This window comes from Clinocottus analis, unplaced genomic scaffold, assembly GCF_023055335.1.
Source record: "Clinocottus analis isolate CAN_PGR_092001 unplaced genomic scaffold, fCliAna1.0.p SCAF_11, whole genome shotgun sequence".
NCBI classification, from domain to species: domain Eukaryota; kingdom Metazoa; phylum Chordata; class Actinopteri; order Perciformes; family Cottidae; genus Clinocottus; species Clinocottus analis.
In genome coordinates, this window is record NW_027175832.1 from 5,166,405 (window position 1) to 5,192,038 (window position 25,634).

The 25,634-nt window shown below is 41.5% G+C and overlaps 1 protein-coding gene across 5 annotated transcripts in view; it reads left to right on the plus strand.

Moving 5' to 3' along the window:
• Window positions 1–642: 642 nt before the first annotated feature.
• tnk2b (tyrosine kinase, non-receptor, 2b) overlaps window positions 643–25,634 on the plus strand; it is a 46,244-nt gene continuing 21,252 nt past the window's right edge. For 3 of the 5 annotated variants that reach the window (XM_068568805.1, XM_068568808.1, XM_068568811.1), the window contains exon 1: window positions 18,808–20,033. In XM_068568805.1, coding sequence (XP_068424906.1) covers window positions 19,953–20,033 — 81 coding nt within the window. In that variant the 5' untranslated portion in view covers window positions 18,808–19,952. Of the gene's footprint in view, window positions 882–8,177; window positions 8,417–18,807; window positions 20,034–25,634 lie in introns of those variants that run through there. The other 2 variants (XM_068568809.1, XM_068568806.1) reach the window with 2 other exon arrangements.

The window sequence follows — 25,634 nt, forward strand, 5'->3', positions numbered from 1 at the left end:
AGATGTGAGAAATCAAGAGCTTTCACTTCGCTACGGATTCCTGCTGCGGCAAACATCATGAAGAGTGATGCGGGAAATGCAGACCAGTCTTAAATAAGAGAAAATGAAAATGGAACAGTTATAAATGTGTTAATGTTATCAAATGACCACTTACCAGTCCGTGAGGAAATGTGCATGAACCCTATAGAAACATGCAAAATCCACAAAGAAATTCTCTTGTGTAGCGACTAGAAATATGTAATGACAATACCAAAGACGCTGCATTAGCTTGTCTTGAAGCTACGATTGTTTTTTCTCACGGTCTAATGAATCAATAAATAGGCAGTAGCCAGTTGTGAAATTACTATATATGTATGCAGTGTAAACAATTGGAAACACCACTTATTCACTTTTGCAAGAAATAGGGAAAAATTGCGCCTCCTAAACTGTTTTATTCAATACACAGATTTAAAAAAATACACAAACAAATCTAAAATTAATTTGAACTAAACTGTGCTAAAGCTAAGGAGCAAAAAAATGACTTAACTCATTTGCAGACAGAAACGAGCACAAGACAGCGCTCGTCTGTTTCCAGTTACCGGAGTGCTCCCTCTTCCGATGCACAAACGATCTTTGTGTTGTACAAAGACTGCAAAGAACTGACGCCAGCAGCCACAGTACTCAAATCCTGACTGTTTTCTGACAAGGCAAGTAAACCATTCAAGGCGGACTGGTGCACACTAAATTCAGTCTCCTTCACGCTATGACCGAGGCCTTTTAAAGCGTTACACATGACAGGACTTTTTTTTTATTTTTATTTTTTAACTTGTAGCCGGTTTGTGAAGAGCCAAGACGCACCGGAACAGGAGGTGACAGCAATTGACAGGAGCTGAGATTGACAGGTAGGGGACGAGAGTCGTTTGTAATGTAATGTTATTAGACAGCGAGCTTAATTAGATTTGTTTTCTTCTTTTCTTAATCAATATATCAGCATTAAAGAACAAAGCGACATAATTGTTATACATATATACTCACACCTAATATGACCAACACGTGCAGTTTTGTACTGTACTACAAAATAATCCATTTACGTATTCATTTTAACGAAGTCATGTAAAGAAACCTGTTAAATTCCCCCTTTTAAAATATTCTAAAAATAATTGCGTGGACCTGAACGCATGCCGACATGGGGCCGACCGTTAACCGGAAAATTGCTTGCTAGTTTATGAGGCTGCATGGCGGGAAGCAGCCAACAGGTGAGATCTGCTTTACTAACCCAACGACCCCGAGGTGGTCCTCCATGCTGTGACGTAGCTAACAGGTGTCTCGGTGTCTTTTGACGTGTTGAACAGGTAGCGCCCGGACATGCACAGAGCGACCCAAAAGGCGCTTTAATTGATGACTCGGCCCCTTTTCCACTGACAACATCTCGACATATGACGATAAGAGAAGCACAGCTGCTTCCGGTCAGAACAGAGCAATCATTGATATGGTTACAAATCATTAATATTACTAACGCATGTCCTTTTCCTACTATCTGTCGTACTACTGAGAGATGGGAATGAATCAAAGTTTCATTCACAATTGAAATCTACAACATTTGAGATGTCAAAATATGCTTAGCTTCCAAATATCAATAGCGAATATAAAGCTCACGTGACCAGTGCAGGTGTAATTACACTAACAGTCTCCCTCAAGACACATGGGGAGTAAATATGAGCTCAAATCATCTGTGGAGGAATAAAATAAAGTAAAGAAACGTGTTGGACTTCAGAAAGATAAGTTAAGCGTCACCGGGCCTTTTCTCTTTTCTTATCACTAGCTCTGTGTTATCTCTCTATCTTCTTCATCTCTTTTTATCTCTTTATTTTGCTTCCCCACACACAGACCTGACACACCTGGTGTCAGATTGGAGGCCTGAGGGGAGATTAACCACCAGTCTCACTAATAATCTCACACACACCAACCATCACAAGCGATTGTCAGGATTGTATCTTTCTGCTTTCCGCCATGACAAAATTCCTTGTATGTGAAAACATACATGACAATAAATGGTTCTAATTCTGATTGATGTCTCTGAGAGAAAGATTCTATCATTCTCTCTCACACACACTCACGCGCACGCACACACACACACACGCCTACACTTGTCATACACACACACCAGCTGTAATAACTGTCATTATCTGTAGATCTATGAGTAATGCTCATAGTTTTACACTTAGTATTAAGTAAGCCATTTGCGCATAAATTTGTTATTTTATTGGTACAATTAACCTTAATGGGTTCCAGTGTTTGACAATAAAACCAGATTGACCCACTGTCGTCCCACAGGGTAAAGTCCAGGGCGCTCTCGTACAGTAGACCATTGATAAATAAGGGAGCCACACGACATGGTGTGATTTTGTTTGATTGTGTGCTCTAATCCTGGATAAGAAGAATGTCTAACTTGCCTCTGAATTCAACTTGGATCAGTCAGACACTACACATCGGCGTGACTGACTTTGAAAAATATGTTTCAACCTAACCTGCAGGATATTCAGAAGATCTTATGTTGCTCTTTCATCCGTTGTCTCTATATTTGCATCCGTGAAACACTGCCAGATAAGTCGGTGTACTCAACCATCCACCCATCTCCACCCTTGTATGCATCAATCTGCTTGTACTGTTGTCCCTATGGTACATTTGGTTGTGAATGCATTCACTTCTTGCAGTACAGCTAACTCCTAATCAGTAGAATAGTGCAAAGGCTGTTAAACAACATGTTTTATAACGCGTCTCAATCCAATAGGTCCAAATCTGCTGGTCACCCATGATATCTGGTCTTGGTTTCTAATATTTGTGGTTGCATGCTGACATTTGAGCAAACGCTCTTGCCCTCACGTTGACCCTTCATATCATCACACTTCAGGGTTTGGTTATAACTACTTCCACTTTTGACATGCTGGAGCTTGTCAATGAATCACTGGGATCACCTTGTGTTTCAAGTGGATACGATCCAGTTTTTCACCTCTTGCTTTGACTAAATATGACACTCCGTTGGTCTGTGGCGATAGCGGGAGTGCTCATGTAAAAACACAGCATGGCAGTGATGGATTCTAAAAAGCTCTGTGGAACAAGCAGATTCTTAAGAAAACCAAATGCTTCATGATGAGGTACTTTCTGCCAGCTTCCTGTGAGGTGATATCGTGATGTCATCTCATGGTCAGAGAGAGTGACTGTATATTGTGCCGCCCACATACTGTCTGAGCGTCTCTGGGAAAAACATGGATCTTCCAGCTTTAAAATCAAATTAATGGATATAGCCGTGAAACATGTCAGTTGATTTCTTTCATTAAGACAATTATTTTTTGGGACTTAGTAAAGTTTTCTGAAATAATTGTGTTAAAATATGCAAATAAAGTATTCTCTTAGTAGATACGTGCTAATTTACAAACATTCCTGAAACAAGGTTTTTTCTCAAGGAATTCCTCTTTGTAAATCAGAATACTCTCATCAGCAATAATATATATATGTATATATGCATATATATATATATGTATATATATTTATATATATATATATATATATATATATACACACACATATATATATATATATATATATACATATATATATATATATATATATATATATATATATATATATATATATATATATATATATATATATATATATATATTGTTTTTGTTTTAATACCACGTAATACAAACTGCAGGATATTGATAGTAATGTAACTGGAAAGTTTGGTGGAAGTAAGTGTCACTGTAGTGGAGATAAATACTTATATAGTTAATATATTATACACAATTTAGAAACAAATGGTTTGTTTTCTCTTAGTTTTTTATTGTTTTTTAATACATTTTGTTTCAATTGCTGCAAAACATTCAGCCCTGATCTCATGACTTTCAGAATAGTCCAATAGAGACTAAACTACTGTTCGATGAGGCTGACAGTCATAACGCGGTTAAACACATTTGCTCGCTCCTCACTAGATGACGGACGGGCCACAGTTTTATGATTGTTACCGATTTCAAGAATTATTACTTTATTTAATCAAAGAAGCACAAAGCATTAGAGGGGGAGTAAACAAGATCAGCACCTTTTTTTTAAAATATAGAATTATCAATTAAAATTCTCCAAAAAGTATTTAAAACTGAAAGAAACTTGAGTCTTCTGCCTGACATGTTTAAACAAAGACCTCTAAAACATGTTAGCATTAAACTATAATACTGCTCTGAGACAGTATGGCTACAGGTGATTGGACATGTTCGATGGATTGAGAAGGAACTGTCTGTCACTACCGGCTTGATGTCCAGCTGGCAGTTAGAAATGCAGAACTAGTGTCAGATGTGTTCAGCACCAACAACCCCGACAGGCTGTGACAGATTGCAGGAGTGTTGCACCACTTTCCCTCATTCAAGCTGTATTTCATCCAGCAAGTTCAAGTCTTTGATTAGGAATGACAGCTGGGGACAAGATGTCCGTGTGCTCGTGTGCGAGACGTTTTCCAGTGCTGCTTTATGAGAAGAATGTGGATAATATGATATGAAGACTTGAAGCTGTTTGACTCATTTGAGAGCATGTTAAAAAAAAAGTCACGAGTCTTCTCGGTCAAATCGAGTTTTTGCTACCAGCTAGTTTCCATAATGCGTATTCGCCTCTGCCAAAAACATTTAAAAAAAACAACAGTTGACCTCACTGTTGACGTGTTGTTTCACTATGAAGATCCCAGGCGATGCAGTTCATTTAGAGTCAGTCTCACATCTACTGTCTTGTGGCTGTAAATACTCAGTCGAGCACTCGACTTCTTTTTTTTACCTCTGTTTAAGTCAACTCTGTAGGGCTGTTCTCGACCAAAGAATATGGTGGACTATCACAGAGGATTAGTTGATTCAATCAAGAGGAAGAATCACACAAAAGCACCACTTTAAAATTGTCGCTTTTGAAAAGAGTAGAGTCGTTGTGTTCATTCACTAAAGTTACGACTAACTGGTGAAATAAATTACCCTCTAATTCATCAAGCTCAAAGTTGCAGTAATGTCTTCAAATGATTGTAACTGGAGCACTGTAATGGAGAGCTCTGTGATGGGAAGCATATTGATGATGTTACATTGTGATGTATTCTCTTTCTGTCTACTGTTACTCACACGTACTATAGATGTGTGGGTGTGAGCACAATAGAGTGTTGGTTTTCCTGTTCTGTCTCCTCTCTTGAAGAGGAGATTGTGTTTCACTCTCCTGCCGTCCTCCATGTCGCTCGTCTTCCTCTTTGCAGCTTTGCTTTCAATAGAAACACATTGAAAACAAACGATCTGCCAATAAAACTGATTCAGAGTTCAATATACACTGCTGTTTCTTGTTTGGAGTAATACTGTTTTCTTTCTTTCTTTAGTAAGGACTATTCTAAGAAAGACAATAGAAATAGAATAGAATATACACCCAATGTATAATTTATGTTTTAGATTTAGACGAATTTAATGATTCAAACTTACTTTTAGCTGATGTCCCCACAGTGTTACATGCCAGGGGAGAATATTATTGTAACCATATCCCACCTCCCCAAAATGATAGATTTTTAATTTGTTTGCCAGTCCAGAAAAGCATAAGTGACCCTAGAACATTATTGAACCACAAACATGTTTGAGGCACCCTGCAGAACTTATCATAGGCATTATCATGCACAAAAAACAGGAAGCTGTTCCTATTTCAATGTGCACACATTGATTTATTCTATCCATATTTAACTGTTGCTCAGAGAGATCTTTGTCTCTTTCTTGGTATAACAATGATTTAAGTGTCAGAAGAGGAGGTTAAAACAGTCCAAGACGAAGGCCGTCGTCAACTAAAAGATGATGCGATTCAAAACACTTTTTTTGGTGCCAAGTTGACTTCATCAGTGGGAGGGAGGCAGCAGCATGTTGCTTTTCTGTTGACAGCGGAGCGCGTGAATCAGCAGTGACGCTGCAAAGGACGAGGCAGGAGGGCATGCTTTCCATTCAGCCAGACGAATTGTGATTAATTATAAGCTGATTAAAAAAGACAGATGGCTATGAGAAAGGATGAAGAGCGTTATGTTTGAATGTTGTTTTTGTAATACTTTACAAACTGTATGGTGAACTCATTTTATGTGTCATACCTTTGGACCGTGTGAGCAGTTTGGCTTTGTTTCAGTCTGAATTTGCATCACGTAAACTTGATATGCTGAACATAGTTGGATTAGGAATGTCATCAGTTTTTCAGTTAATTGGTCAATTCTAATGTTGGCCTGATGCTGATGCTGTCTGAACAGTTGTCAAGACATGTCACTTCACAAATATAAACCTTCTAGTAGTGCGAGAGGAAAAAGTCAGGGGGTCGTCAAAACGATTGGTATTCATCCACTGAGGACCATCAACATTAGTGCAAAATATCATGTCAATCCATCCAAAAGTTGTTGAGATATTTCCGTCTGAACCAAAGTGGTGGACAGACTCACTCACACTACATTCAGTCAGCGCACGATAGCAAACAGCACTCTGTGGCTGCTCAGTTAGGCAAGAGAGCTGATTTTCTAGGACATTTGTGGTGTTTTCAGTAACCTGTGGGCTTGACCGTGTTTGTGCAGTTTATTTTGAGCCTTTCATAGACTCTCTAGGGACGTGGTGGTGTTTGTGTGGCTTTATGTGTCGAAGTGGGGGCTGCAGCTTTAAGCTACCTTCTCCTTCCTGCCCACTGACAGAGTTACGTAACAGAAATGTGAAAGCCTCTGGGGTCGAGTGATGTTGACCTCTGGCATGCTGCAGATTGTTGTCAATAGAAAAAAGATGCACTGTTTTAGCACGGAGTCAATAGTGCATGTGTCGATAAATACGTGACATCCATGTGGCAATTTGTCACTTAAAAGCTGCCGGACTGTCGCGTGTCTGTGCTTCTGTTTACGGTCCGCACGCCGATATGAGCTTGCGTGCGATGGATGTGTGTGTTACTGTCCAGCATGCTTGTGTTTCTCCTCGCACAGTTACATACGTAGTCCCTTTTTCCCTTCTTTTTCTCACAGACAAAGGGATCATTTGTGGAGCGTATGCTGGGAGGAAGAATAGCTTGGTGTTTCTCCTTGTTGTGAGCTTCTCCTCTGACACTGGAGGCTTCAGTCAGCTACTTCCCTAGGTGGTGGGTGGACTGTGTCCTTGTGTGTCCGTGTGAATTGCATTGATTCATTCATACTGCCCTCTCCTGCACGGGGCCCCAGGCATTCCTGCCACAGCCCCCAGACCTGGTTGGACTCATGTCAAGTCAATTCACATCAAGCATTGGAAGTTGCTTCCGGTTGTAGCTTACTGTAAATAATGGATTCAGCAGGCTGCGGTCAAATGGAGTTGCATGTACTTTGAGCTTTTTCATGATTTGTCTTAATATTCTGTATAATCCTCTGAGGTGATTATAATCTATAGAAATCCAAAACAACAAAATCAATTTCAACAGAATTTTTCACTTCTCAGTTTTGAAATGTGTGTTGTGGTTTAGTCAGTTCAGGTGTTGCGAGCGTGTGTTTGACGTGAGTGGGTTGGCTTCCGCTTCATAATGTGTGATGTGCCTTGAAATGGAAAGAAAGAATAACTTAAGTTGAACTAAATTATAATAATAGTGTTTTTTTTAAAACTATATAGTAATATTTCCTCTACCACAATGTAATGCTTATAATTAGCATGTTTAGCACATAAAGCATGTACACCTTTACTTTACGGTACACCTCACTTTCCTCTGTCTTGAATCGCTGTTGACATAACATATTTTTATTTATTATATATATTTTCTTTGTAAAAACTGCTGTCTTGTTTCATGTGCCTATTATTAGCCTGTTCAAACCGGGTGTGTGTTGGCAGGGCCCGCCCCCCAGGGAAGTCGAGCACTTTTCTGTTGAAACCCTGTAAACCTCCCCAGGGCCCTGGCTCTGACTCATTCTCTTCTCACAATATTAGGTCTCACTGTGGGTGCACAAAGACCCATGGGTGCTCCCTTTCAGAAGTCACTCAGGACAGTAGAGACACTCTGTGCTTGTAAAGGTGTTTATCTGCCTTATGTTGTCATCTGCACAGAAAAAACGGCAGATCTGCAATTCGAAGTAAAGCCGCGAGCTCTCCGTGATGCTTTATGGAAGGAAACAATATGATATTTAGACCGCATCATTCTACAACGTAACCTTTCTTTCCCCCCAGGCAGGCCATGAAACATACTCCTGGGTTTGTGTTGACCAATGGATGAGGATGAAATAATGTGAGCGGGGGCTATCGTCGCAGTGCCGCGGACTTCAAATCTCACCTCAATGGACTGGGGGCCTCGTCTGCACGTGGTGGACCTTCTGTCATCAACCTGAGAGGTGCATCTACAGTGTCGGAGCGGGCGCTGGACTCAGACCAGGAAAGAGAGCCTGGTTTCAACGGCTCAAATATTGCAGGTGAGACAATAGTGCTGTATTCTGTTTTCTGAAAACCCTGCAGCTGGGTGTGACTGTCTGCTGTGCATGTTTTTGCCGTAGTGTACACTGTTTAAACTCACACACACACACACACATACACACACAAGTTGAATTTGTGTGTGTGTGTGTGTGTGTGTGTTTGTGTGTGTGAGCTATGCAGACATGAGATCATGCCAAACAGTGACTGTGCTTTGCTTAGAGTGGGGAGCTCCACAGACCGGCTCTCTGTGTGTCTGAATGGGAGCTATTCACTTTGCAGTGGAGCAAATACAGAGGATGATGTCATCTTGGGTCACACTGTTGGTTTTTCGTGTGCGAGTTAAAGATATCATGGCAGGTAATGAAAGAAGAGCCAAGAAGTATTTACATGCCGCATGCATTTAAGGTATCCTTACAGAAATACGCTTCAAAACAGAGGGTGGATGTGGTTGTGATTTCCTGTTTTATCGGACTTGTGTTTATCTAAAAAACATTGTTTATTTTCTATTTGGGCATAGCCACCACAGTTCCTGACAAACAGTTCTTAGCTAATGAGTTAGAGGAGGAGGAAGTTAGAGTCACACTGGTGGCTTTGAGAGAAAGCCGTCTTTTACAAAGACACAAACAGACCACACACAGGATGCTGGCCAGACGCTCCCAAACAGGTGTCTGCAAGCCTCAGTACCAAGAGAAATGACAACCGAGTGTGTGTGTTTGACGGCAAAGATTAAGGGGAAAGTGTAGAAAAGACCATGCAAGTGTGTGCGGTATGCGTTCCTGTGAATGTAGGAATTGTGCCAACATGCCTTTGTGTGAGTGGGTGCTCTCACTGACACCACACGAATGACTGAATGCTGCTACCAGGGCAATGCTGGTTGTTTACTTATCAGAGGCAGAGCATCCGTGTCCTTGTCTGTAAATGGATCTACAATTGGAGCAGGTGCAGTGGCAGCTCTGTTATAGATGCTTATCACGCAGTGGTGTTAAAGCCAGGCCAGGCTTCTTTCCTCTGCCGAGGAGTCTGATTTATGGCTGAACCGTTGCATCTGGAGCCTTACTTATCTGGAGCCTTTCAGATGCATGTACTATATTTGAGTATTTATTTTCCTCTGCAATCTAATGAGGCAAAAAGTGGTTGTGGTTCTCAAAAAAACTTTTATTTCCTGTTATTCTGCCACTGACTAAATGCATGTACTGCCTAGTACACATAGTCTTGATGACGTCACATCCACCTAGTTTAAAAGCCACACTCCTAGGCGCTAAACTAAATGCTCTGTTGTTAACCCTTTAGTCTTGTTACTTGTTGGTACCATTGCTAACGCATTTGATTTTCACTCAACCAAAAAACTGGACCACAGACTTATGGAATCAATCAATCAATTTATTTTTCACATTAAAGGTAACATTACAACTCTGGTATGCAATCCTGTCAGCGCCTTCAATTTGTGCATGAACGTTTTGATAGAAAAAACATTAAAAGACATTCAAATAAATTATGATTTTAGTTTGTGATGTTCTAAGAAAGAATCTGTGCTTTAAGTTACTTGTTACTCTGGAGTTGAATAAAGAAAGTGATAGTGGAAAGGTAGACGGAGAGAAGTATGATGATGGATGGAAAGGGACTCGGAGAGGAAGCTCCCAGAATAGCAGCAGCGACCAGTGAGTGTGCTTTTTGTGGAGATTGTCTCTGAATACTTGGAGGGCCTCAGGGGCCCGGACTGACAGAGGAGATGTCGGAGGAAAAGGAGCCTCTGGGATTCAAAGTGTATTTGAGTGTGTGTGGGTGGGTGTGAGCGAGAGGACGGTGTTATTTTAACCCTGAGCTAACATCCGGCTGTCATATCATACCCCCCCGCCCCGCTGTTCCACTCTGCTGACACCTCAATCAATCTACCTGCAGACCAGTTGTCACAAGCCTCACTGTTGCTTTTACTTCTTCATTGTTGCTTCTACTTCTTCTTGAGCCTTCCTCTCCTTTCACATTTCGTCCCCCCCTTCCTCTCCACCCCCGCCCATTATCCTTTCTCTTTTTTTTTTCTGTTGCTCCACACAGACACACAGGTATTGCATTACCAGCCCCCCTGAGGACTGGCGCGCTCTCTCTCACTTCCGGGTGAATTGTATGCTACCCGTGTTGTCAACGCATCAGATTTCCTGACCAAGAGACCCTGTAATAGATCACCTTGTGGCAATACAACTCACAGCCAGCGGAGGCCCAACGTTTTACATTCAAGCTCTGCTACTACATCTGAAAGACGCTTCAGACTACTGACCATTGATAACATGGGTTAGTTTTCTTCTGCACAACCGTGTCTAATACAAAAAACAAATGCCGGCTCTACATGCTCGATAATGACAGATAATCTTCTATCATGCTCAAGGTAATTTTACACAATGCTATCAATGAATATCGTAATATAGCACATTTTCTGGACTAAAATATCGAAAAGAATTTTTTTTGTTTGTTATTCCAAGGAATTGAATATCTATTATATTAAGAATATTTCATTATTAACAAGTGTATATTGTCTCATGACCTATACCATCATCTCCCCAAACCTACATTAAGTTAAAAAAAAAACGGCCTACATACATCAATATAGCATTTTGTCTGACTCAAAGACAATTGTTTGTGTTTTTAGTGAAGCTCCAGGAGGCTCATGCTCAAATCAATGTTGTGAGCATAAACAATCTCCACAAATGTAAGAGTAACATCCCGGTTGAAAAATACCAAAATTGCCTTTAGTGCATGCGTCGTTCACCTCATGTGAGAGGCCTGTCGTAGAAGTTCAGAGTTCACATACAGTTGAGCACCTTGCAGCACGGTCACGTCGTTGGTTTGTTTGACAGTGTTGAGACGTAAATCATAACAGAGACAAATTCTTCTCACTGAGAGCGCCTGTGTATCATTGTCATGATGACCCTATTTCCATTCATATCCTTGTAGTAAAGGTTTGCTTCAGTTTGTTGACAAGCTGCATTTTCTTATCGTGTTTGCCTCTTCACACACACGACACACTCTGGGTCACAGGGTATAGTGTATGCTGTTGGCTCTCTTATCTGTTGTGACTCGACTCAATCACTCACTCGCTCTGTCTGGGTAGAGGGGACCGGAAGAGCAGCTTACATATTGACCAGGCACACGCACACACGCCTACCTGTACCAACAGTAATAATGCAATGCTGCAGGTCTGTCACACACACACACACACACATACATCCACCCACTGACTGTGACACATTAGCAGAGTATTACAATAAGACCGGTTTTGTAACTAATTGCAATGGAAGATGTGATAAATTGCTGGGGCTCTTTGAATGTTTGTACAAGCAACATAGATTTAGCTCTTTAAGTCCTACTTCTGACAATGACATCTGTCAGGCTGTTTCTAAAGCGTCGGTAAGTGTGTGGATATAAATCATTAAGCTGGCTTTTCACTTTTTCTCATTGGCAAGCAAGGGACTCTGAGGGAGACATTTCTAGAAATAGAAGAGATGAAAGCTGCAGACAGATGTCACAGAGAATTATTAAAGTCTAACCTGGCATCGTTTGAGAAGCAGTCTGCTGCCTTTTCTCATCTCTTTACTTACTATCGACTACCACATTTACTTAAATATTCTTAACATAATCCCAATGTGTTTTCAGTAGGATTTGAAACACGAGTTATGTCGGTTCTGAGGCAACAATTCAATTAACTGTGTGCTTTAAAGTGTCCCTGTTGCTCAACTAAACACCTTTATTACACCTTTTTCTCAAGCTGCAGTGTAGAAAATGGTGAACTCTCGATTTAGACTTATAATTTATGTAAACTCTACTGTCAAACTGTTCAGACACATTAAAGGCAATACACTATGAAATCAGTCAGAATAAAAAAAGAAGAAGAAACACTCCTTAAAGAAACAACTTGGAGTTACATTCAAGAGATGATTTGTCTCCAGTACGTCCAGCTGCTGCGTAAACATGAATGAAACTTTTTCTTCTCCCTGCCTCAGGCTGCCTCCATGTGGCCCGATGCAGAGAGTACATCACAAACAGAAACACAGATGCGATTGAGAACCGTGGCTGTGAAACTTTGCTTATTTGGCCGGATAGAATTGCTGGTTCTGTATGTTAGAGGTGGCAAGAGTTTGCAAAAATGCTGCACACATTAAGACGACACCTCTTCACACAGTGAGCTCAGATTAATTGTAGTTTGAAATTGAGGATATTGAATCACAAGGTAGGGCTGGACAACATGATTCAAATAAATATTAAGTTGTTCATAAATATCTTGTTAAAATGTATGCAAAATATCATAAGTGTAAAAGTGATATTTATATATATAATTATTAAACTTATTACAGATGTAAAACAATAACGTAAATTACTAAATTGTTTTGTTTATATTACAAATTTGCTCAACAGTATTTTGTAACATCATTGTCATGATAAAGTAGAATATAATATGATGTAGTACAATACCGATTGATATAATAATGTTTAGCTAGCTGGGTCGGCTTGTTAGCTGAGGGTGTGAAGTCAGTATGCTCAGTGTCACTTCAATGACAAACACACGCGCACACACACACACACACACACACACACACACACACACACACACACACACACACACACACACACACACACACACACCACCCCCTCCTTGATGCATGACCAGGCAACCCAGATGGCAGTGAAACACAGAGAGCTTTAGCTTCCGATGATTTGCATACCTCATCACCTGTGACCTTGGCACCAACGCGCTGAGAGATTATGTGGGACAGTGGGACCCTCGGCCCGGCCTCCTGGCCCACTAATCCTGTCCTCTTCCCGGTATGGCCCAGTGTTGCCCCGCAGGCTTTAGTTCACCCTCTTAAATCCCACCTGTTTAGCCATGAGGGACGAGGGGAAAGCAAGCACCACACACACACACACACACACACACACACACTTACACTCATGAGCCTCTTCAACACTTCCTAGAAAGACAGCATGAGAGCTGAGGATTATATGGCATGGAGGTCTATCTATCTCTCACTCTGTGTCACATTCACACAAAGACACACAAGCATTCTCACTTTCATCCCTCGCTCACATACACCTCCGTCCACAGTGGATTTGTTCTGCGTTCCTGTCCGCTTCTGATTCAGCAGAAGTGGAAATCTTTCTGGGAAAGGGGTGATGAGAGAGGATTTGTTGAGTTCAGAAATTCTCCTGACAACAACTCTGTATGAAATACTGTGTGCATGGAAGTAATTATGGCGGTTTGACTTTTTAACTCTCATCCACGATTGATCCCAACTCAGCCTCCAGCTGTGCTGAGGACAAGCCATCTTTCAACCTCATTAGGTTTACAGTTTTGGATTTCTTTTACTCTTGATTGGACAATTCAGAATGTAATGCTGTTTATGAATCCACATGTAAAAGACAATTTGTCTATATGCTCATCCTCTTCTCAATGCAGTCAGCCAATTACACTTAATCATAATTGAATGAATAGATATGTGGCTTAAACAACACATCATCTAAAAAGCTTTACGTTGAGATAGTGTATGTTATGTTAGATTGTGTTGGTAATGGATAACATTATTCTGGATGAGAAAAGATGTGTTGTCTAATGTGGCACCTCAATTGTATAAATAATTGTCAAAATGTTTTTTGAACTGATTTCATTTGAAAGCCTTTTCTTCCAGAAGATGTTCCTAGCTTCTCCACTGCGAGGGTTTGGTGCTTTTCTCTGTTATATGACAAGTTAAATTAAATATTATTATGTTTTGAGCTATTGGTCCAGTGGAATTTGAAGACGTCCTCTTGGATTCTGGGAAATCTTTATGTGAATCTTGTGATATTTTACGACTCTATTAATTGATGAATGAAACATTTGACAGTCTATTGACAGTCAACATAGTTATGGCTATTGACGATCCGGTTGCTTTTTTATTTTTTTGTTTATTTGGATTAATCAATGAAATATTTCTAATTCAAAAAATGGAGGAAAAATGTGTCAACATTTTCCAACATGAAGTCTTTTATATAGTATTTTATAAATATTGAATTTACAATGCTATAAATAAAGCCATTTGAGCTCGATAAATTACTTATGAGATCAATAATTAAACATCAACATTTTCTGTCAGTTCACCAATCAACTAATTGTTTCGGCAAAATAAGTCATCTTGATGGTTGTAAAAAACAAACAGAACAAAAGCCCTGAAGGAGCTACCGCACCATGTCTTCACAGTCCACACCCTGACCACAGCGTCATTAGCAACCTCACCGATGACGTTTTTTACTGTGTCAACATTTTCCGGTAGCAGAGTCATCGGTTAATCTTAACGTTTCTTTTCATATCGTCGAGTAGTGAATCATCTGGTAGCATGGCCCTCGATGAGGTGAAGTCATCTCCTCAGTCAATAGAGATCAGAAGTTGTGGGTGAGTTTTGCTCCCATGACCTGTGAGAAGAAATATTTCACGTACATACAGAAGGTGCTTTTATGTAGCGGGGACTGACGTTTGTCAAAAGGATTTATTTGAAATCCCAACAGAAACAGGTCTGTAACCCATTTTAAGTTCAGCTTTCTCAAGAAACAGAGAGATTTTTGATGTATGTCAAGTTGGACCGCCGTACGGCTTTTTTGAAATTTTCTTCTTTTTTTTAATGTTTAGAATAGTTGTTTTTTTTACATTATTTGGCGAAATTACACGATTTTGTATACAAGGGTCTTATTTCCTTTGATGAGTCATAGTTGATGTGTTGTAAATCAACTTCAGAAATGAAGGAGAACTCCACTGATTTAACACATAATTGTCTGTGTACTAGTAAGTGGCAGTGATGGGAGCTTGAAAACAATGGTATAAAACCAATAGCTCAAAAGCACCGTCTGTCAAATAGGAGAAAATTTACCCTGATGATGTCATCAGCATTGTGCATGACAAGAAGTGCAGGGTCCAGTGTTTCAGAGTTTACACTCAGCCAGCATACAGTTCTTCAGGGCTGCAGCTAATGATTCTTTTTTAATTTTAAAATCAGTTAATATTGTCATCTATTTCTCAATTGCTGCTGAATTGATCAGCATAAAATAATTCATCGTTAAGTCGTTTTATAAATTGTCAGAAACGTGTCTGTCGAAGATGAGATGGTTTTTACATCGTCTTGTTTTCTTCTTAAAGAATATTCAGTTCCCAACAGAAAAAATTGGAGAGAAAGTTACTTACAAAGTAACAAACAATTACAAAGTAATTTTTTGTAATTGATAAATTGAATAATCGACTAATTGTTGTAGCTCTACCATTTTTCTGTTCATCTGTCTTTTGTAAGTTCCCCCACTTTATGGACGTGTAATTCCAAACAGTTGTAAACATAACTATATTTCATACGGCGTATATCATAAACAGATGGATTTAACTGCAACCAGGGCCGTCAATGACATTAAACATTTTCCAACATTCCGTATGTTTTGTGTGATGATCATATATTTTCAATATTTCTATACTTTCCTTACTTTGATTTTCTACATTTAAACACATAGTACATATATGTTTTTTTCACAATATTTAATGTTTTTTTCTTTTGGAAAAGACGGTTTAATGATATAAATTAATGTAGAATTAATGCATTGATTATTTTGTCAAATATTCAATCATTTACTCAATAAAATTAAAAAAAAGAAGAGAAAGGCATCTGAAGAGATCCGAGCCCAGTGTGATATATTTAGAATAAAAGAACTATGATCATTTAGAATAAATAATGGATTTGTCCTAGAATCATCTAATACTTATATATCATATATTATCATGTTAAAATTGTCAAAGAGGTTCCAAAGCGTATGCTCTACTTTCCACGAAGGTGTGACTCTCACATGTTGCTCAAACACACACACACACACACAAACACAGACACACTAAAGCCTCCGTCGCTGTCCAGTTCCTCCCCTGATTACATTTCCACCTTGCGATCCTCACATCAGCAGTAGACATCAGGGATTTCATCCAGCTCCTGTTCAACAGCTTACTGCTGCCCCCAGAGCCTGCAGTCTACCCACCAACAGTCGTAAAGGAGCGGGAGGGACCCAGGGGTCGCAGTCCTTTTAGTCTTTAAGACTCTAAAAGGCCTCATAAAGGGAGAGTTTGAAACGGCCTGCGATGTTTGGACTGGGAACATTGTACCGCTACACCCACAGCTTGTCTACTCTGCTTCTCTTTGCTCTCCATCACGGGGGCAGAGAAGGCGTTCACATGTTTTAACGGGCTCTGCTTTACCGTCCCCCGGACGCAAGATGGCTGACAAATGAAGCCTCTGAGGTCAAGGTTGAAGGCCCGGCATTCGGTCATTGACGGGGTTTTCCAGAGTACTGGTGGAGAGTTTGTGAAATGTGGCGTTTAGTGGAAGCAGAGAGGCCATAAAGGTCGATAAAGAATAGATAAAAAAAAACAAGCAATAAGAAAATACATTAAAAAGAATGATTTCTTTATATCAGTAAATCAATATATCTTTAATTAGCTCACCAATGGGAGAAAAATAAATACTTTTAAAGATCAAGGTAAAGACATATCAATACATAGAAACATGTTGACATAGTTATTGTCTTCCTTTGCCTTTGCTTACTTTGAAAAAAGTAATTTATCAATGAAAAATTATATAGAGAAAAAAATTGTACGTCATTGTACATATTTTTACACTTACTCAGCCTTGCCCTCTGGTCGTACCTCACCATCAGACCGTCTGTAATGGAGCGTGTGAGCTTCATCAGGGGGAGGCGCTGGGCAGCAGTAACCCCACATGACACCACGGCTCAGCCTGCTCCATTTGTCATGGCCTCGATTAGCCGGGATGTCCTCTCTCTGTTGTTCTGTCTACTATCTGGCTTTGGGTACCACTGTGCCTCTGACTGTTGCATTTTATAGTAAATACGGTAGTGTCAGATTGTTTTTTGTGTAACTGTGTTCAGTATTGAGGTTAAGATAAAGTCTAGTACAGGACCCCCTCTGCACAGACTGTAATGAGTGTCCAACCCAAATCTCTGTCGCCTCATCAAAACTCATCAATCTCATATTGCATAGCTGCTGCGTTTCTTGTATGTGTATCAAACAAATGCCCTGGTAATAGACCTGCTCGTTTACAGCCAAAATTATGATCAGTGTTGAGATTGAGCACACATTTTAAATGCCAGTATCACAGGCAATGGTGTTCACTTAATTGTGCAAATTCAAAATAGCGATTGTGATAAAAGTTTGAATAATTGTTCGGCCCTACTTGAGAGTATGTGGGATGCCAGCTCTCATTGGCGGTGGGACTGTCTGTTGACCTGCTGGACTTAGACAAGTGTGATGAAACTGATTGGGTGGGTCAGACAGGTAGGTTGCAATTGCTGGCAGTGTCCTGAAAATGCATCGATAAAATCAGCATTATGTCCAGTGGTAAATACAGAAATACAGGCCTCTGTGTTGCTGCACAGTGTGTCTGCATGCATGCACTGCGTTTCTGACTATTATATATATTTGTTCAGTGGTGAGTGTGTGTGTGTGCGTTTGAGGAGGTGAATGCATGTTTGTGTATTTACCGTGCAATAGTGCGTAACAGTCGGCAGATACATCAACAGAGCAGAGGAGAGACGGAGGAATGAGAGCAAAGAGCGAATGCAGCTCAGCCGACTGCAAATAAGCGGCCTGGGGGAGACACACACATACACACACACACACGCACACACACACGCACACGCACACATACACACACACATAGACACACACACATTGTTCTTTTATTCTATTTTACCCTGCACCCAGATGTCCACTCAGCAAGGATCCAGATGGCCTGGCTGGAGCGATGCTTTTGACACACACACACACACACACACACACACACGCACACACACACACACACACATACACATACAAAGCAGCATGGCCATGTTTTTCTCCCTCTCAGAGGGAGGATTACCTCTCCTCATTAGGACTCCCCCGCCTCTCGCCATCATCCCCCCCCCCCCCTCCCTTCCTTCCCTGCCTCGCCGCTATTGGCTGCCCCTATCAGGACCACAGCTGACTGGATCGCCCTGACTACAGGTCATAGGAGACCAGGGAAGAGGTGTGATTGGTCGATGTTGCCACGGTAATTGAAAAGGCGGCCACTCGCCAAATCATTCGGCCGGGGCTGATACGGAGGGGCAAAAAATCAACTGGAGGGGTGTGGGAAGCGGGTTGGAGGGCGAGGGACTGAAAGGAGGAGAGGAGGCAAAAAACAATAACAACAGCGAGGGATTAGGCATCGACCGAGCAATCAGGAAGTCCATTTCGGACAAAGCAGCATAAAAAAAATCCTCCTATTCCGTGAGCCGTGATCGTCAGGGCTGAGCCGCCAGTTCGATTGGACAGCTGCTCAGGATCTGTGTGAGAGAGAGAGAGAGAGAGAGAGGGAGAGAGGGAGAGAGTGAGCGAGAGAGAGGGAGAGAGAGGGAGACAGAGAGAGGAAGAGAGAGAGCATACAAAGAAAGGATGAACAGGTGAAAAATGGTAAAAACGATCTCTCCCCTTCACTGCTGTGATATTTCACTGCCGGTGATGAATGAGAGGAGGTAAGCCGGCCCGTGTGATGCCCGAGGCACAGAGAGAGAGAGAGGGAGGGAGAGAGAGGGACATTGCTGGATATGAAGAGCATGCGTCAGCACGAAAGGAGGGCGAGTGAGCAGTTGGAGAGAGAGAGAGAGGGAGAGCAGAGATGAGCAAGGTGGAGAGCGAAGTCGACAGACAGATTGAGGGTACGGTTACTACTGTAGCGTGAGATGGGAATACAGAAATAGAGCCTGCTGGATTTGTCACCTCCAGTGCCACACCTCGGCTGCATCATCCCGCTGCTCCATTCTGACTGCAGCAGCTTCCACACATGGGATTTCCTCGTCTCGGAGGACAACAATGAGCTGTAAATTAATTCGGAACAATCAGTGAAACACCTCGGATGCTGCTCTGGAGATTCAAGCCACTGGCAGGGGAAAAGGACAAACTGTACTGTATTTTAAGGAAGAAGCTTGTCTTCTGTTTTTCTTCAGAAGCGGAAGAATCACTGCCTGCCCACAGCAATCAGAAGATAGAGACTACGTTCATTCTGCATCAAGAACTATTGTCCGCAGCTCTGCGAGAGGAATGCATTACTAAAAGCTCTTCTCATGAGGATAAACACCTGTGTTTTTACAGGTTGGCCAGTCAGTGAACGCAGCACTGATATCACTGTGTGGACATGGGGAAGTCATTGTTCGGCCGGTGACAAGGAAAGCTGACTCAACCTGCATGAAGAAGAGTGTCGGAGGTATGCAGCGGCAGCATATTTGGTGAAATGATTCGAAATATTGTGCTTGGTTATCTGAGCTAAATCAGTGCTGTACCGTGAATGACGTGCAGATTACGGCACTTGTCTTCCTGATGACAGCGCGGTGCTCAAAGCGGGCTGACTGACCGACTGACTGAGTGCGTGGGTTACTCACTGACTGGAGCGGTGGCCGTCTCAGGCTTTTGAGGACACGGAGCCCGGGGGCCTGGTGGCGGACGGGCGAGGGAGTCCCGCCATGGGGGAGACGGCCGACTACCAGAGATTGCAGGACACGTCAGAATCTGACTACCAACGCCTGCCCAGCGATGACGAAGAGGTAGACATCTACAGTTTCCTTCATTGTAGTAGTGATCCTGACAAACATGGATGACAATGAGCAATTTCAGCAGGTGTTATGGATCCTTTCGAGGGCGTGAGACGTAGATTTTAGGCTTTCTTGAGGTGTTTTTTGAGGACGTATTTCCCACTGAGCAGAAACTAGATTCAGGACTTAATTAAACACATTTGGCTGATCAGCAGATGTTTTAGAAAATGTGCACAAATGTTGTTTTTTTTTGTGTGAATTTCAGCAACAGTGGGTGCAGATGTGAATTTGGATGTGCAACATTTGTGTGCGTGTGTGTGTGTTTGTGTGTGTGTGTGTGTGTGTGTCTGTCATTACCCCAAAAATATTTTGGTAAACATTCGCAGGCTAAATGGCTGAATTCCATTTAGCTGCTTTCGTTTCAGGGTCCTAATATTGCGTGTACTTTCACTGTCACAATGTCATGACTAACTCAGACACTTATATAGAACAGACCCGTTGTTAAAGTTATTAGTTATTATTATTAATTTATGTGCTTTTCATACCATGATTAGTAAAATGTCTGCTTTGAAAAATACCTTTATTAGTGTGTAAATATGACGCTGTATCATAGATTTCTTTAAGTGCTCATTCCTCTGTTTTTGCTCTTTTACACTCGCGTGTCCCAGTCACTCTCCTCAACCACCACATACTCACACTCGCCACGCGTAGCACTCCTCTGCGTCTGTGTGCCAGGGCTGAGCGATTATTACCGAGCATTTATACCACAGCAGATAGCTGAGGTGCGTTTTTGTTTCAGCCAAAATATGCTTGCAGTAGCAACTCCGGCTGCACGTGGCAAGGCCGTCTCTTTTAAACCGCACACGTATACACACAAATGCACGCAGCAGTCCAGATGAACCAAGGCTCTAAGAGAAAGAGAGTGGAGAGAGCCTAAAGTCTGTTGACTTCCTCCAAATGCACATTGTTTTATCCCAGCACTCATTTCCTGTTTAATAAAGATCTAGTTCTGATATGCTGTGGAGCACGAGGGGATTATTGAGCGTCAACCAGGACGACGTTGCTGAGCAGTTATTTGTGTACATGTGAATGATAAACATTCTCCCTGTATCACAGACTGTGCTTAATATTTGGTGCACATGCTGTTGACGAGGTCAACCATCTTTGACCAACATTTTTCTCTAACACCCTCCTTTCCCCTCTTAACCAGCTTTGGGGGATCAAAGAAGAGATTGCTTCGGGTGGGTGTATTTTGACGGTGGAGGGTATTAGTGGGTGTTGTTTTGGTAGTCTGGCATTATGCATTAAGGCCAAACTACCCAAAGGGGCACATATGTTCGGTGTTCGCCTGAAGAGCAGTCAGTTTGTATCCAAAAACGTTTTCATTCCCACAGTTAGTTCTTCCCAACATTGACACCCATCACCCCACTTGACGCCTCTCCTCTCCTGAGTGACGAGGTGCTGTGGAAAATGTTGGGATGAAAGGAGAATGTAAAAAGCCAGACTTTGGGGAAAAAAGGGGGTTACTATATGTGAGCTCAGGAATGACGCGTCTCTGTCTGTCTATGCATGCGGGCCCCTGTCAGAGGCACAGTTGTAAGAGGGATTACTGTTGTTTGTTCTACCACTGCATCTCTCTGCTCTGCCGTTTCTTGGCACCCGCCACCAAACCGCAGATTGATGTTTTGCCACCAAAAGGTTGCAACTTATTTTAGAAATGCACTGGCAGCGTGTCCACCCGTATCCACTAAGCCATCTTAATTCCCAACTCTATACGTCAGTGTGAATGCAGCCAATGTGAGCGCATGCCTCTGCATGCCTGTGTCTGTGTACAGTGAGCATCATATTACAGAATCAAGCTTAATGTGTATGTGTGTGTGTGTGCATGTTGCAGTACTCGGACATCATGCAGACCTCACACAGTGCTTTGTTCTTCATAATCTCATTAGCCAGTAATTTGATATTACAATCATGGTCAGAAGTTTGACTTGGCCTTGGCACCCTTTCATATTCCAGTTGAACAGCCTTTGAGTCATCGAGGGAGATGGAGGCCAGATAGTAGCAGCTGGAGAGGCTGCAGTAGCTGCGTCATTGTGCATGTGAGGGACCAAGCACATTTAAATGCACATGAGAAACAAACCACTTATTTAACATGTTTACCATTGACAAGGCAAAAATAATTCAAATCAATTTATTTTGTCACAAAATTGCCTCGCAGGGCTTTACGATCTGTACACATACGACATCTTCTGTCCCAGGAGCGTCGTCTTGATATAGAAGAAACAAAAAAAAATACTGCATTAACCTCAAAAGAGTGTAACATGGCTTTATAAAGTACAGTTGAGGCTTATTATGAGACTTATTTTAATATTGATATGCCACTTCTTATTTTTTTGTCTTTCGCTTTATTACTCTGCTCGTCTGTATGGCAGGTGTGCTTATTGTGCAGCGCGTGCAGCTTGTGTGAGCATGCGTGCATGTGTGTAATGGTAAATGTACTGTTTCAAGAGCCGTACAGAAAATGTTAAGTTATGACTTAAGTGTTGAACACATGGACAGAAACTAAGGCAGTGAGGAAGATCTAGTAACTAATATTAAATAAATTCCGTAAGATATATGACATAATCTGCACAACTCCCCCTGTGTGACTCGGCCTTCAGAGAGAGTGAGTTTCACTGTAGACCCATAATGTGACCGATGATCAGCTATCCACCCAACTGAATACTCAATCACAATATTAGTGCCACCTGGTGGAATCAAAGTAGAGCTGCAGGTCGACTATTAATCACATTGGTCTAATCTCCTTAGTGAGGAGGCAGCTGACGGCACATTCCTTCAACTCATTTAAATCTGCTCTACATGCACAACACATTCAGCTCTCAACTTCACTCAACATACATCCCTCATGTCATTAACACATGCAAGCGAGCACACAAAGACATACACACACACACACACACGCACACGCACACCTATTTTATATCATCTGTTTCATGTCTCACGTCTAGTCCTCACTTTCTTTTTGTGTGTGTGTCTCGGGTGGGGTTGCAAAACAAAGAAGGAAAAAAGGGCCTCTGTCACATTCTGTGTGCTTGCTTGAGGATTTGGAGCCTGGTAGCTGAACAAGTCCATGAGGAAATACTGCACTGTAGAGCCAGCGAGCGCCCTCAGCTGTTCCTCCTAAAACATGTAAAATCACCTGCAGAATATAAGGTCCTTAAGGGGCTGTGGACTGTACCACTGCAACAAACTGTATGTGAGGGCGAGTTGGAGCTCTGTAGCAGTATGTGTGATAGTATTTGTGATTTAACCGCACCACCCTTTCTTTGGACAAGATCGTTTTATTTAGAAGCTGAGAAGATTAGATTGTATATACATTATAGTCAAAAAACAACAATGTGACACGTCTGTCAGTAGTGCAGGAACTTTGGAGTGATCAATTCGAATACAGCAAAATGAAATGGTCGCGGCCAAAATAACAAATTCAGGAACTAGAACAGAAGGAATCAAAACAGATCAGTCAATCCGAACTGTTTATTGCCCAGTACGTTACACAGGCAAAGGATTTGGCTTGATGGATGGTGCATAACAATAAACAGTGCAATACTATAAGACATAATGGGAAAATTTGATGAAGCCAACTGCAGACAGGAAGAAACAGTTTCTTGTCAGCAGAGTGAATAATTCTCTCTGGGTTGTCCTTGGCCTTGGCAGTGGCTGCAGCGTACCACACGGTGCAATTGATCAAGTTGCTCTGATATTAGGGCCTCATTTGGTCACATGCTGTATTTAGTGGGTCACATGAGGATTACACAGGTGCACAGATTTGAATAGAAAGTGGTTGCGGTGGGTTGACGCATGCAGATAAATAATGCATTTTCATTGAAGTCTTTGGTATTTTTTATTTTTAATGCATTGTTCTGAGTGCGTGTCATTCAGATCAAAGGTATACAATGTTTTTTTGTTTTTTTTACAAGTACCCATTGCTCATGATCTTCTGGCAGATGTTCTGAGAAATAATAGACACACCAATATTATTGCACACCAAAGCTCTTTTCTGAATGGTTCATTTCACAGTAAATCAGATAACAAACACAATTATGCTATTCATGTGTTGAATGGAGACGTATAAACATAAACCAGCCCAGTGTATTCATGAACAAAATAGTACACAATACCACATCCTCTGTAGATCTGTAGATAAGTCTGCTGGCATGTCTTTAATTAAAGCCAGACATTTAATGATGATATCCCCACATTGTTGTTGTTTTCTCTTTCCTTGATCTTCATCACTCTACCGTCTGCTCAACTCTCTTCCTTCCACTAGTAAACACAAAACTTCCTAATTAAAAGCAGAGGAGAGTGGCGGTTAATGAGAGGGAGGGAGGGAGCAGAGAAGTATCCAAAGCCAGAAGCAAGAGGCCTGCAAGCTGAAACGGTTGATTAACTCGCAACGGACGAAGAAAAACAATGAGCAGGGAGAACAAAAAATCTGTTAGAAAAGCAAACGCTAAATATTTTCTGGCAAGAGACGGAATGAGAGGGGGCTTGCTGCTACCGAGGGTATGGAAAGCAGCTGGTAAGGGTTTGTTTATAGTCAGCAGAGGGGGAGAGAGATAACATTTTTGAAGGATTAGAGGCAGGAAATAAAAGGCAGCACCAAATAAAGAAGAAAATGCAACTCTGTGGCCAGACCCTGAGGAGGGTGAGGAAGCTGAGGGAGGGGAGTCGAGTGAAAGAGAGGGGATTAATGAAGTGAGGGATAAGGAGAAGGAGGGTGAGGTTAGGACTTTTATGCTGCAGTGGTAAAAGAGAGAAGAGAGACTTAGACGACGAGGGGCTGACTGACGTTAGGTCGCCCGGCCTGGTCTTGTTAGGATAATTGGTATTTATTTTGTGCTGTAACTTGAAGTATTAGTCACCCACTGACAGGCATCTGCTGCCTCTGTGACTTCACCGGTCAGGCAATAGGATCGTAGATGTGTGATTGTTTATACAGTCGATAAGTGGCTTCAGTCTGCTGCTCCTGTGCGTAATGGTTTGCCAGCAAACATGATTTTTAGGTTTAAAATGACACTTTAAATCTACTTTAAAGATCTACATTACAGTTGTGTGTAGGAGTACAACTAATGACTAAATATTATTATGTATTGATCTGCTGATTTTCTTGTCCATTAACTTAATAAGTGTATAATGTCAAGAAATTGTTTCATAGACCCCAAGATGAGTGTTTAAAAGTACCTCATTTTGTCAGTTAAAATCCCCCACATTGTTATTATATGAGCTGTACATAGCCCTAGAGTATATAACAACAGAGTGACCATTCAAAACTATGGTTTCAGTGACAATCAATCTAAAATCTCTAAAAGTCAAACTTTCTCCACTGGGGTGAATTTTAAGGTTAATAGGCAGGGATATGAGAAGAGATCAAGCAGTGGATAAGGGAAGTGGTTGGTCGTGTGTGTATGTATGTGTGTGTGTGGTGTGTGTGTGCGTGTGTGTGTGTGTGTTGCATCACAGGAAACACGCTGTCCATTCCACAGTTGAATGTGACCCATTGGCCCTGGATCAAATGCTCCTCTGGGCTGAATACCATGAAGCCTCTGTCCTCTG